This window comes from Anomaloglossus baeobatrachus, chromosome 4 (genome assembly GCF_048569485.1).
Source record: "Anomaloglossus baeobatrachus isolate aAnoBae1 chromosome 4, aAnoBae1.hap1, whole genome shotgun sequence".
In the NCBI taxonomy this organism is placed as follows: Eukaryota; Metazoa; Chordata; class Amphibia; order Anura; family Aromobatidae; genus Anomaloglossus; species Anomaloglossus baeobatrachus.
In genome coordinates, this window is record NC_134356.1 from 667,410,067 (window position 1) to 667,424,879 (window position 14,813).

At 51.9% G+C, this 14,813-nt stretch overlaps 1 protein-coding gene across 1 annotated transcript in view; it reads left to right on the plus strand.

Annotated features, from left to right (window-relative positions):
• Positions 1–14,813, plus strand: part of LOC142302077 (complement C3-like) — a 339,126-nt gene that overhangs the window by 302,658 nt on the left and 21,655 nt on the right. The window contains exons 35-36 of the mRNA XM_075343156.1: positions 8,503–8,592; positions 10,754–10,859. Coding sequence (XP_075199271.1) covers positions 8,503–8,592; positions 10,754–10,859 — 196 coding nt within the window. The remainder of the gene's footprint in view (positions 1–8,502; positions 8,593–10,753; positions 10,860–14,813) is intronic.

Here is a 14,813-nt window from a genome sequence, read left to right on the forward strand (position 1 = left end):
TGTTTCTCTCTCTTGGAGTGGCTGTTTCCCTCTATTGGAGTGGCTGTTTCCCTCTCTTGGAGTGGCTGTTTCCCTCTCTTGGAGCGGCTGTTTACCTCTCTTGGAATGGCTGTTTCCCTCTCTTGGAGTGGCTGTTTCCCTCTTTTGGAGCAGCTGTTTCCCTCTCTTGGAATGGCTGTTTCCCTCTCTTGGAGTGGCTGTTTCCCTCTCTTGGAGTGTGTTACGAACCGGCGCCGCCATAGCCGCAAGCAGCCTGCTGCAGTTCCTGTTGCGCCCAGGCGCCGGCTGCCGTTCTTGGCCGTGCCTCGGGTCGTCCAGTTGGCTGTTCCTTCCACCACGTCTAAGTGTGGAGAGGCAGCTAGTGCGCATGCGTGCGCCGATTTACCCCAGCCAGAGTTTAAGCCCGGTGTTTTGCCTAGTGAGCATGCTCAGCCTGTTTGTGTTATGTCTGAGACTAAGTCCTCAGTTCAGGCTACTGAGCATGCTCAAACTGATAGTCTGCTTTCTAAGCCTGTGGCTCAGGCTACTGAGCATGCTCAGGCACTTAGTGCATCAGAGGCTAGGTCCGGTAAGGACCTCACTGAGCATGTCCGTGAGGTGGCAGGTCCTGATAGGGCAGAGGGTGTCAGGTGTCCTGATGACGTGGCAACTCCGGACTGGCTCACAGAGGCCCGCCCCTATGATCTGGCACCTCAGTATTGGTCGTCAGACGATGACTGGTGAAGTGTTTGGGGCGTGGCTGCCATGAGGTCATCAATGACGTGGCGGTTCCAGATAGGTCACATGTGACGTCACTGATGACATGGCACTCTGCTATTGGACCTTGGTGGTTCCACCCTGGGTTTGGGGCGGACCCAGGTTATAAAAGGGGCTGGAGACAACATGGAGGTGCGCAGTCTTCACATTTGCTCAGTCAGAGCACACCTCCATGTTAGAGCCTCATTGCGGCATAAGCCTATGTTGGGAAGCGGTAGGTAGGGTTAGGCGAACGGTGCCTGTCACGCCAAGATTCGTGGCTCGGCACATCAGGGTCAGGCGCCGTGCTTCCCTCCTGCCGTTCCAGTCTTGCTATAGCAGCCCAGTGGCGTTAACTGGGCTGCGGCTGCTGTGCTTCCTGTCCGATTGTGCCCCCTACGCACACGGACAACGCACCTGCTGCGCCACCTGTCTGATTGTGCCCCCTACGCACACGGACAACGCACCTGCTGCGCCACCTGTCCGATTGTGTCCCCTACGCACACGGACAACGCACCTGCTGCGCCACCTGTCCGGTTGTGCCCCCTACGCGCACGGACAGCGTACTCCAGGACCCCTGTGGAGTTAACAGGGTGTTCCTTATTTTCCTTGGCTTCCCGGTCAACGCTACTGGTGTACCCATCTGGCCTGACGTGTCTTACACACACGTGGCCAGTCGAGAGGTGGCCAGAAACGCTAATCGGAGGACCGCTCGGCCTGACGTGTCCTACACACGTGGCCGACAGGGCGCTTTCGTGGCGGTCTTCCGGTCAACGCTACCTGGTTACCACCCGGCCTGACGTGTTTCCTGCACACGTGGTTGGTGTAGCGCTAGGTGCACCAAAACGCTAATCGGGTTGTCGTCCGGTCTGACGTGTCCCAACACACGTGACCGGTTCCCAGAGTTCCTGGGTTATCTCAGAGCCATCCAGCTCTATAGTCTCCGCCTAACCCTCAGGTGCCAGCAGCTCCATTGTCATCTGGAGCACGGTGGGCCCCGACTGGCGATTAGGATATATACCCCCTGGTCCTAATCTGCCGGTCCCCCCGTAACAGTAAGACTGCGCCAGGGTCTGGCTGGCATGGCGGAGATTGAGCAGCTACGTCAGTTCATGCTGCAGCTTGATGCCAGAGTGAGGTCTCTGGAGAAGTCTGCTCTTGCTGCTGATATAGATGATGTGGTGACTCAAGCGGCTGCAATGGTGTCAGTCACCAAGCCTACTCCAACCCTCCCTCACCTCTCGCTGCCCAACAAGTTTACGGGGAACAGCAAGGCATGTAGGGGATTCGTGAACCAGTGCTCAGTCCATCTAGAGCTGTTGGCTGCACGGTTTCCTACAGAGAGGTCGAAGGTGGGGTTTATCATCTCCTTGCTCTCTGATAGGGCACTGGAGTGGGCTACACCTTTGTGGGAGAGGAATGACCCCGTAGTACAGGACTCTAAGGAGTTTTTGGAGTCCTTGCAACAAGTGTTCCTGGGGCCTCAGGTCACTCACGACTCGGCCCTACAGCTACTGACTTTGGAGCAGGGGCGTACCTCCTCAAGTCAATATGCTGTGAGTTTCAGGACACTTGCTGCAGAACTGGGGTGGTCAGAGAGGACTCTCATTCCACTGTTCTGGAGGGGATTAGCCTCGCACGTGAAGGACGCATTAGCGTCGCGTGAGGTACCAACTACCCTTGAGGGCCTCATGACTCTGGCTACCCGCATTGACCTGCGGACCTCCGAACGTCAGCTGGAGCGCAGGTCAGAGGGTCGTTCAGCCACTGTAGTGGTCTCTCCTACTGCACCTCCCTTAGAGGACATCTCTGTCCCTATGGACATCTCTAGGGTTGGTGTTGCTAGGTCTTCGAGTCGCAAGGGCATTTCCTGTTTCGCTTGTGGGCAGTATGGTCATTATGCCAACTGTTGCCCAAAGCGTCAGGATAAGCGACCACGATTGGTGACCATAGCTGGAGGTAGACTGGACTCTGCGTCATCCATTAGGGTGACGTTTCCCGCGTCCATTTCCTTTAAGGGGTCAACATGGTCCACAAGGGCAAGTGTGGACACAGGTGCTGGGGATAGTTTCATCTCCTCCTCTTTTGCCCGGCGGCATGCCATCCCGCTGGTGCAAATGCCAAGGCCAGTGAGAGTCCGTGTGGTGGATGGGTCCTTGTTGCCCAAGGTAATTCACCAGCGGACAGTGCCCATTACCCTTGCCATGTCATCTGGGCATAGGGAGACCATTTCATTTCTGGTTCTCCCTAAGGGTGCAGATGATATTCTGCTGGGTATTCCTTGGTTGAAGCGGCATTCCCCACATATCGACTGGTCGTCTGGGGTGATTACGCGGTGGAGCGAGTCTTGTAGCTCCCACTGCATGTCTCCATCTTCCGCCCGTCGCTCAGTGGTATCTGTGGCGACTATAGACCATTCGAGTGGGAGGGCCGCTAGAGGGGGGGGTACTGTTACGAACCGGCGCCGCCATAGCCGCAAGCAGCCTGCTGCAGTTCCTGTTGCGCCCAGGCGCCGGCTGCCGTTCTTGGCCGTGCCTCGGGTCGTCCAGTTGGCTGTTCCTTCCACCACGTCTAAGTGTGGAGAGGCAGCTAGTGCGCATGCGTGCGCCGATTTACCCCAGCCAGAGTTTAAGCCCGGTGTTTTGCCTAGTGAGCATGCTCAGCCTGTTTGTGTTATGTCTGAGACTAAGTCCTCAGTTCAGGCTACTGAGCATGCTCAAACTGATAGTCTGCTTTCTAAGCCTGTGGCTCAGGCTACTGAGCATGCTCAGGCACTTAGTGCATCAGAGGCTAGGTCCGGTAAGGACCTCACTGAGCATGTCCGTGAGGTGGCAGGTCCTGATAGGGCAGAGGGTGTCAGGTGTCCTGATGACGTGGCAACTCCGGACTGGCTCACAGAGGCCCGCCCCTATGATCTGGCACCTCAGTATTGGTCGTCAGACGATGACTGGTGAAGTGTTTGGGGCGTGGCTGCCATGAGGTCATCAATGACGTGGCGGTTCCAGATAGGTCACATGTGACGTCACTGATGACATGGCACTCTGCTATTGGACCTTGGTGGTTCCACCCTGGGTTTGGGGCGGACCCAGGTTATAAAAGGGGCTGGAGACAACATGGAGGTGCGCAGTCTTCACATTTGCTCAGTCAGAGCACACCTCCATGTTAGAGCCTCATTGCGGCATAAGCCTATGTTGGGAAGCGGTAGGTAGGGTTAGGCGAACGGTGCCTGTCACGCCAAGATTCGTGGCTCGGCACATCAGGGTCAGGCGCCGTGCTTCCCTCCTGCCGTTCCAGTCTTGCTATAGCAGCCCAGTGGCATTAACTGGGCTGCGGCTGCTGTGCTTCCTGTCCGATTGTGCCCCCTACGCACACGGACAACGCACCTGCTGCGCCACCTGTCTGATTGTGCCCCCTACGCACACGGACAACGCACCTGCTGCGCCACCTGTCCGATTGTGTCCCCTACGCACACGGACAACGCACCTGCTGCGCCACCTGTCCGGTTGTGCCCCCTACGCGCACGGACAGCGTACTCCAGGACCCCTGTGGAGTTAACAGGGTGTTCCTTATTTTCCTCGGCTTCCCGGTCAACGCTACTGGTGTACCCATCTGGCCTGACGTGTCTTACACACACGTGGCCAGTCGAGAGGTGGCCAGAAACGCTAATCGGAGGACCGCTCGGCCTGACGTGTCCTACACACGTGGCCGACAGGGCGCTTTCGTGGCGGTCTTCCGGTCAACGCTACCTGGTTACCACCCGGCCTGACGTGTTTCCTGCACACGTGGTTGGTGTAGCGCTAGGTGCACCAAAACGCTAATCGGGTTGTCGTCCGGTCTGACGTGTCCCAACACACGTGACCGGTTCCCAGAGTTCCTGGGTTATCTCAGAGCCATCCAGCTCTATAGTCTCCGCCTAACCCTCAGGTGCCAGCAGCTCCATTGTCATCTGGAGCACGGTGGGCCCCGACTGGCGATTAGGATATATACCCCCTGGTCCTAATCTGCCGGTCCCCCCGTAACAGAGTGGCTGTTTCCCTCTCTTGGAGTGGCTGTTTCCCTCTCTTGGAGTGGCTGTTTCCCTCTCTTGGAGTGGCTGTTTCCCTCTCTTGGAGTGGCTGTTTCCCTCTCTTGGAGTGGCTGTTTCCCTCTATTGGAGTGGCTGTTTCCCTCTCTTGGAGTGGCTGTTTCCCTCTCTTGGAGTGGCTGTTTCCCTCTCTTGGAGCGGCTGTTTCCCTCTCTTGGAATGGCTGTTTCCCTCTCTTGGAGTGGCTGTTACCCTCTCTTGGAGTGGCAGTTTCCCTCTCTTGGAGCAGCTGTTTCCCTCTCTTGGAGCGGCTGTTTCCCTCTCTTGGAGTGGCTGTTACCCTCTCTTGGAGCGGCTGTTACCCTCTCTTGGAGCGGCTGTTACCCTCTCTTGGAGTGGCAGTTTCCCTCTCTTGGAGCGGCTGTTACCCTCTCTTGGAGTGGCTGTAACCCTCTATTAGAGTGGCAGTTTCCCTCTCTTGGAGCGGCTGTTACCCTCTCTTGGAGTGGCATTTTCCCTCTCTTGGAGTGGCAGTTTCCCTCTCTTGGAGTGGCTGTTACCCTCTCTTGGAGTGGCAGTTTCCCTCTCTTGGAGCGGCTGTTTCCCTCTCTTGGAGTAGCTGTTACCCTTTCTCGGAGTGGCTGTTTCCCTCTCTTGGAGCGGCTGTTTCCCTCTCTTGGAGCGGCTGTTTCCCTCTCTTGGAGCGGCTGTTTCTATTCTGTCTCTTCCTGGTAGCTATGAATCCCAACCGTTCTAATTATCAGTCCCTTAGATAACTGTATGATTGTACTCACTCTACCGGCATCCACAGATAGTTCAACTAAGCCCAACGATGACTTGTAGAAAGACCAGGAGAAACGCTGTAGTTTTCTTCTAGAATCTTGTATTAAGTACAAAGTAAAGGCAGGTGAAAAGGAATAATCTGTACAGGGTTGCAGACATGTCTCTTCAGCAATGGTTCCTCTCTAGACTAAACTGAGGAGGAAGGGAGGAGCATTCTATACAGAAGCCAACTACTGGAGGAACATAGGTACAAACTTCATACCGTCTAAATCTACCTAGTAACAATAAGGAATTTCCTGATAGGAGGAAAAGTATGCAAGAAATATATACAACACATTGTTCCCATTCATGGGACACAACAGTTTCCCTCTCTTGGAATGGCAGTTTCCCTCTCTTGGAGCAGCTGTTTCCCTCTCTTGGAATGGCTGTTTCCCTCTCTTGGAGTGGCTGTTTCCCTCTCTTGGAGTGGCTGTTTCCCTCTCTTGGAGTGGCTGTTTCCCTCTCTTGGAGTGGCTGTTTCCCTCTCTTGGAGTGGCTGTTTCCCTCTCTTGGAGTGGCAGTTTCCCTCTCTTGGAGTGGCTGTTTCCCTCTCTTGGAGTGGCTGTTTCCCTCTCTTGGAGTGGCTGTTTCTCTCTCTTGGAGTGGCTGTTTCCCTCTATTGGAGTGGCTGTTTCCCTCTATTGGAGTGGCTGTTTCCCTCTCTTGGAGTGGCTGTTTCCCTCTCTTGGAGCGGCTGTTTCCCTCTCTTGGAATGGCTGTTTCCCTCTCTTGGAATGGCTGTTTCCCTCTCTTGGAGTGGCTGTTTCCCTCTCTTGGAGTGGCTGTTTCTCTCTCTTGGAGTGGCTGTTTCCCTCTATTGGAGTGGCTGTTTCCCTCTCTTGGAGTGGCTGTTTCTCTCTCTTGGAGTGGCTGTTTCCCTCTATTGGAGTGGCTGTTTCCCTCTCTTGGAGTGGCTGTTTCCCTCTCTTGGAGTGGCTGTTTCCCTCTCTTGGAGTGGCTGTTTCCCTCTCTTGGAATGGCTGTTTCCCTCTCTTGGAGTGGCAGTTTCCCTCTCTTGGAGCGGCTGTTTCCCTCTCTTGGAATGGCTGTTTCCCTCTCTTGGAATGGCTGTTTCCCTCTCTTGGAGTGGCTGTTTCCCTCTCTTGGAGCGGCTGTTTCCCTCTCTTGGAGTGGCTGTTTCCCTCTCTTGGAATGGCTGTTTCCCTCTCTTGGAGCGGCTGTTTCCCTCTCTTGGAATGGCTGTTTCCCTCTCTTGGAGCGGCTGTTTCCCTCTCTTGGAGTGGCTGTTTCCCTCTCTTGGAATGGCTGTTTCCCTCTCTTGGAGTGGCTGTTTCCCTCTCTTGGAGCGGCTGTTTCCCTCTCTTGGAGTGTATTTTAGTCTGAATTTCCACTGCTGCCCCCACCAATACACCCTCCCACCTCTTAGCAGTTATAGTGAATGCATGGAGGGGGGGGGGAGGTTGGTGGAGCAGTGAATATGTAAAGTGTATTTATATTCACTTAACTAGTGTGCAGGAGACACTGAATTCTTTGGGTTTACAACATGATAACAGGATAAGGTAGAGCAATAAAGCTTAATAATCCTGAAAGGTCTCCTTAAGCCTTATTTAGTGATAACATTAGTATTGTACTACAAAATCACCTGACAGATTCCCTTTAAGAGCTAGGGGTGCTTCACACACAGCGAGCTCGCTGCCGAGATCGCTGCTGAGTCACGCTTTTTGTGACGCAGCAGTGACCTCATTAGCGATCTCGCTGTGTGTGACAATGAGCAGCGATCTGGCCCCTGCTGCGAGATTGCTGCTCGTTACACACAGCCCTGGTTCGTTTTCTTCAAAGCCGCTCTCCCGCTGTGACACACAGATCGCTGTGTGTGACAGCGAGAGAGCGACAAATGAAGCGAGCAGGAGCCGGCGTCTGACAGCTGAGGTAAGCTGTATCCAAGATAAACATCGGGTAACCAAGGTGGTTACCCGATATTTACCTTAGTTACGAGCCTCTGCAGCTCTCACGCTGCCTGTGCTGCCGGCTCCGGCTCTCTGCACATGTAGCTGCTGTACACATCGGGTTAATTAACCCGATGTGTACAGCAGCTAGGAGAGCAAGGAGCCAGCGCTAAGCAGTGTGCGCGGCTCCCTGCTCTCTGAACATGTAGCTGCATTACACATCGGGTTAATTAACCCGATGTGTACTGTAGCTATGGTAGGAGAGCAAGGAGCCAGCGCTCAGTGTGCGCGGCTCCCTGCTCCCTGCTCACACAGCTGTGCGCTGGTAACTAATGTAAACATCGGGTAACTATACCCGATGTTTACCTTAGTTACCAGTCTCCGCAGCTTCCAGACGGCAGCTCCGTGCAAGCGCAGCGTCGCTTGCACGTCGCTGCTGGCTGGGGGCTGTTCACTGGTCGCTGGTGAGATCTGCCTGTTTGACAGCTCACCAGCGACCATGTAGCGATGCAGCAGCGATCCTGACCAGGTCAGATCGCTGGTCGGATCGCTGCTGCATCGCTAAGTGTGAAGGTACCACTATTGAGGTGGGCCAAGAATAATGGAACAAACATTCTTTGGCTCTCTTTTTCCCACACTACCATCCATCCTAAACAGATTGGCAATTATCTGACGATTGAGCTTGCTCCTTGAGATGGATAATCAATCGATCTCATCAGCACATAAACAGGAAATGTGCTGCCGATAAACTGGCATTGCAGGCAAAGATTGTTCATAATCTAAATGACTCAACTTGTGCTTCCATGGAGCCAATCGGCAGCCACCGAATGGCATGGATCTCTTGATGTATGCCCAGCACTACGCATTAATACTGATCATTATCTTAAATATCCCATCTAAATTTGAAGCTCATTTGATTTGCACATCACAGTTGTTGGTGCATCTATATCTGTCTTTTGATATTATTGACCCCTTCAAGATTTTTAAAAAGTGAATGGTTTCTTTCATTTACAGCTTAAATATGGAGTGGACAAATACATCTCCAACTTTGAGATCAACAAAGGAGCATTTGATAAAGGTGCATTGGTTCTTTACCTTAACAAGGTAGGAAGATGCTTATTTTTGCCTAAGTGAGTTAAGTCTACAGTGAATGAGTCTCGCTTACATATTATTATTTATTATTATTATTTATTTATAGAGCACCATTGATTCCATGGTGCTGTACATGAGAAGGGGCCAACATACAGAATACATATACAAGTTACAATGTACAGACTAGTACAGAAGGAAGAGAACCCTGCCCTTGCGGGCTTACACACACACACATATACATATATATATATATATATATATATATATATATATATATATACACACACATACAGTGCCTTGCGAAGGTATTCGGCCACCTTGACGTTTTCAACCTTTTCCCACAAAGATAAAAATGTTAATGTTCTGGTGAAGAATCAACAACAAGTGGGACACAATTGTGAAGTTGGACGAAATTTATTGCTTATTTTAAACTTTTTAAAAAAATAAAAAACTGAAAATTGGGGCGTGCAATATTATTCATCCCCTTTACTTTCAGTGCAGCAAACTCACTCCAGAAGTTGATTGAGGATCTCTAAATGATCCAATGTTGTCCTAAATGACTGATGATGATAAATATAAGCCCCTGTGTGTAATAAAGTCTCTGTATAAATGCCCCTGCTCTGTGATAGTCTCAGTGTTCTGTTTAAAGCACAGAGAGCATCATGAAGACCAAGGAACACAACAGGCAGGTCCGTCATACTGTTGTGGAGAAGTTTAAAGCTGGATTTGGTTACAAAAAGATTTCCAAAACTTTAACATCCCAAGGAGCACTGTGCAAGTGATCATATTGAAATGGAAAGAGTATCATACCACTGCAAATCTACCAAGACCCGGCCGATCCAAACTTTCATCTCACACAAGGAGAAGACTGATCAGAGATGCAGCCAAGAGGCCCATGATCGCTCTGGATGAACTGCAGAGATCTACAGCTGAGGAGGGAGAGTCTGTCCATAGGACAACAATCAGTCGCACACTGCACAAATCTGGCCTTTATTGAAGAGTGGCAAGAAGAAAGCCATTTCTCAAAGATATCCATAAAACATGTTGTTTGAAGTTTCCCACAAGCCAACTGGGAGACACCAAACATGTGGAAGAAGGGGCTCTGGTCAGATGAAACCAAAATCAAACTATTTGGCAAAACAATATGTTTGGCGTAAAAGCAACACAGCTCATCACCCTGACCACACCATCCCCACTGTCAAACATGGTGGTGGCAGCATCATGGTTTGGGCCTGCTTTTCTTCAGCAGGGACAGGGAAGATGGTTAAAAATGATGGGAAGATAGATGGAGCCAAATACAGGACCATTCTTGAAGAAAACCTGTTGGAGTCTGCAAAAGACCTGAGACTGGGACGGAGATTTGTCTTCCAACAAGACAATGATCCCAAACATAAAGCAAAATCTACAGTGGAATGGTTCACAAATAACCGTATCCAGGTGTTAGAATGGCCAAGTCACAGTCCAGACCTGAACCCAATCGAGAATCTGTGGAAAGAGCTGAAAACTGCTGTTCACAAACGCCTCCATCCAACCTCACTCAGCTCCAGCTGTTTACAAAGGAAGAATGGGCAAGAATTTCAGCCTCTCGATGTGCAAAACTGATAGACACATACCCCAAGCGACTGCAGCTGTAATCGCAGCAAAAGGTGGTGCTACAAAGTATTAACTTACAGGGGATGAATATTATTGCACGCCCAATTTTCAGTTATTTTTTTTTTACAAAAGTTTAACATAAGCAATAAATTTCGCTCAACTTCACAATTGTGTCCACTTGTTGTTGATTCTTCACCAGAACATTAACATTTTTATCTTTATGTTTGAAGCCTGAAATGTGGGAAATGGTTGAAAAATTCAAGGGGGTCGAATACTTTCTCAAGGCACTGTATATATGCTATACATTTTTGAGTTCAGTAATACCCTTTTTATGGGGTTTGGAGGGAGGTGACACTACTTAGTCTTTTGCTGTTAATAAGAGACTCACCAATTTTTGATCTATTGCTTATCATCGGGTGTGAAACTAAACAAACAAAAAAGATTGACTGGCCGATAATGTAAATATATTTTAAAAAAATAAACTATTTTCTCGTCATCAGTCACAAATGTCTTGAGCAGTCCTCAGTAGTCCTCATTAACCATTTATTGAAGATGCTATATCTTTATTGCTACATTTCAGGTTTCGCACACGGATACGGATTGTCTGAAATTTAACCTTCATCAGTATTTTGAAGTGGGACTTATCCAGCCGGGATCGGTCACAATATACGACTATTACTCTCCAGGTAAAGTAAGCCATGAGAAATGGAATAATCCATAATCCATAATGGGATTTGTTCTCTATTTGTGTTTCAAAGGTAAATCTAAAATTTTAGAACTTTAAATAGGTTTCATGTTTGATCCTCCTTCATGTTCTAATAAGAGTATTAATATTTAGTAATCAGATGAAGCTTTGCAATTTTTAGCTGCGGTAGGGGATTGAATCGATTCATAGGACCCCGATCCTGCTGCCACATCATTATTCCTTGGCTACTGGATGGGAGACCTGTAAACATAACGCCTCTCCTGATTACTAGGTCTGGTGTAACGTCATGCACAAATGATCATGTTGTATGGGGCTAACAAATCAGAAATACACAGTGGGTTCCCGTACATGGGGCACAGTGGTTCTCAAGGCTCTTGTGACGCCCTTGAAAAACCAGGTAGTCACAAATAGGCCCCTGCATAACACCTTCCCTCACTAGGAAACACACAGCCAACCATTAAACCCTAGTCACCCCCATTAGGGACAGATAGACACACCAGTAGGCGTGACCAGGCGGTTGGAACACGCCCACCCAGGGGTCCAGATAGCCCGGGGGCGGAAAAAATAGGCAGTCTAGTCTTGGCGTTCAATGACAGAGATGTGTGGAATGGAGGTCAGGCCTGTGTGTCAGGCCTGAAGCTGACTGACAGGTACCCTGGTGCCTTGGCTAGGAGGCAGACGGTGGTCTCCGTCGACAGGAGACGGGAAGATGGCTCGGTGGAACCGAGGTGGAACCGAGGTGGACTGAGCCAGGGTTGTACGCCTCCGGTACCGACATGGGGAACCAACCCGGAAACCGTAGCATAAAGGGGGGTACTCAGACCCTGAAGCCAGGAACCAGAAACTACTGGAACTGATTAATTAACCGATTGAGGCCAGGACTAGAGGTCCTTTCCCACCCAAAGTCCCTCATAGAAGACAACAGCCCACCGAGTAGGGATAAGAGGTCACCGCCAAGGCCCATAGATCCCATGAGCCAGCGTCTGCGGGCACGGCTCCTTAGGCCACATCCAGCCGGGAGTGGACTCCTAAGTTTCAAACTGGGAAGTCCTTTCTACTTAAACAGTGCAGGAAAAGAAGAGAGACCACCAGCCGGGTGGGGGATCCTGAACGCAACCGGCCGCGGCACCGGCCACCACCACCTTGGTTTACCAGAGACTTGTGTGTTTTACTAACAGTGAGTACACCAGCACCTTCTGCGGTCATCATTCCCCCTGCACCAGAGCCATCGGTTCCCGGGGCCACCATACCAGCCCACGGAGGGGTTAACATCTTGCTGCACAACATCTCCCCCGGGTGCCCTATAACAGCAGCGGTGGTGTCCCACCTCACCACACACCGTGGGTGGCGTCACGAACCTATTACGGCCTAGCCCGTACATCTACGTCCCCCCATTTTATTCGGGGTGCCCGCGAGACCCCTGGGTCCGGCGGCACACCCCGAAACTTGGTGTCACGAACAGGATACTTACCCATCCACTTACCTTGTAGAAGTGCGCCTTGTATTGAACAGTCAGCGGTGGTCCGTTGCCAAATTTTCAGAAGTCGCCATTTTGGCGCGAAAAACTACAGCCCAGCGTCTTCTTCCCCGCGAAAAGGGCGCGAAAGCTGAAGCCCCCCCCCCTGGGAACGCGTCTGGAAAGTGAGGCCGGAAGTCGCAAAACGAAACTTACCAGCCTAAAAGAGGAGTGCCAGAAAAAGACAAAAGGGGGAGAAGCGGGAAGATGTCTGCTCCTAAACCTGATGCCGGCCCTGTGCCGACCGCTGGAGCGGGGGCACCTCGAGGCGGAGCGGAGATCCCCGCGGAGGAACACGACGCAGATCGCTTAACGATGCGGACCGCTGCCTGGCTGGAGTGGGAGCTGGCGAGATTCTGTGTCCGGGTGTGGTCACAATCCCTGCAACAGGTGCTGGAGTGGAAAACAGAGGTTCGGAGGAAGGCGGCTGTGGTGTGGGCCCACGAGAGCCGAGCTACCCGCACAGTGTCACGACGGGAGAAAGGTACCCAGACCGTCTTGTCCTCGCTGATCTGCCCGGAGCTGGAGCCTGTTTCCAATGTGATGGTAGAGTGCCGGCCAGCACTGCTCACAGGAGCAGTGGCATCACCTGCTATACCACCTCCGTTCCCGATGGAAGTTCAAAGCTCCGGGATGCATTGCAGCTGGTCCCAGAATGCTGGCCCTCGTGCGCTCAGTGAGCCATACGGGCCCATGCAGCAGTGGTAGTGTTTCCCGGCTACCCACAGTTCAGTTCCCCGTTGGGACAGTGTGCCTTTGATGTTTCCCCGTTTGCAGTTAAAAAGTTAAAAACCAAAGACAATGGCTGAAAACTTGCAGGCCAACCCATAGACTTTTGGGCCTTGTAAATAGCCCCCATACCATCCTTTTCACAAAACCGCAGTCTCTGTTGAGGCTGATTGGAGGACGGGCCTGCAGTAGAGTAAGCCGAGGCCCTGTCACCAACGAAACCGGTGACTACCCTTCGGGTCAGGGGTCCCCTGGACGTGGGGCCCTTGAAAGTACTGCCGGGTAAGGAATTTTTTTACCTGGTCCGTTTGGGCAACACCCGGACCTAGCCTGGACTTGAGCAAGGGGTGCCAACCTGTGTTTTAGTGGTGGCACCAGGGCTAGGTTGTTTTGGGTGGGTGAAGTGGAAAGGACCCGGTCCGTCCTGTCCCAGTTATGTCTGTGCAACGTTTTAGTAACCTGCCCCCCTTAGGGAAGAAATCAAAATATTCTTGAAATGTAAATATGTTATTATACATGTAATTGTTTTATTCTTTTATCTTTGCAGTAAAAATAAACTGGTGGTGGTCGTACAGCCCACGGATGGTCTGTGTTTAACAAAGGGGGAGTCTGACGCCCTGGCAAAACCAGGTAGTCACAAATAGGCCCCTGCATAACACCTTCTCTCACTAGGAAACACACAGCCAACTATTAAACCCTAGTCACCCCCCTTAGGGACAGATAGACACACCAGTGGGCATGACCAGGTGGTTGGAACATGCCCACCCAGGGGTCTAGAGAGCCCAAGGGCGGGAAAAACAGGCAGTCTAGTCTTGGAGTTCAAGGACAGAGGAGTGTGGAGTGGAGTTCAGGCCTGTGTGTCAGGCCTGAAGCTGACTGACAGGTACCAGGGTAGGAGCCCTGGTGCCTTGGCTAGGAGGCAGACGGTGGTCTCCGTCGACAGGAGACGGGAAGATGGCTCGGTGGAACCGAGGTGGACCGGGCCAGGGTTGAAGCCCACCGGTACCGACACGGGGAACCGACCCGGAAACCGTAGCACAAAGGGGGTACTCAGACCCTGAAGCCAGGAACCAGAACCTTCTGGAACTGGTTAATTAACCGATTGAGGCCAGGACTAGAGGTCCTGTCCTACCCAAAGTCCCTCATAGAAGACAACAGCCCACCGATTAGGGATAAGAGGTCACCGCCAAGGCCCATAGATCCCACGTGCCAGCGTCTGCGGGCACGGCTCCTTAAGCCACATCCAGCTGGGAGCGGAATCCTACGTTTCAAACTGGGAAGTCCTTTCTACTTAAACAGTGCAGGAAAAGGATAGAGACCACCATCCGGGTGGGGGATCCCGAACGCAACCGGCCGCGGCACCGGCCACCATCACCTTGGTTTACCAGAGACTTGTGTGTTTTCCTAACAGTAAGTACACCAGCACCCTCTGTGGTCGTCATTCCCCCTCCACCAGAGCCATCGGGTCCCGGGTCCACCATCCCTGCCCACGGAGGGGTTAAAATCTTGCTGCACAACATCTCCCCCGGGTGCCCCGTAACAGCAGCGGTGGTGTCCCACCTCACCACACACCGTGGGTGGTGTCACGAACCTATTACGGCCAAGCCCGTACATCTACGTCCCCCCATTTTATTCGGCGTGTCCGCGAGACCCTCGTGCCACCACCCCTGAAGGTCCGGATCCGAGCTA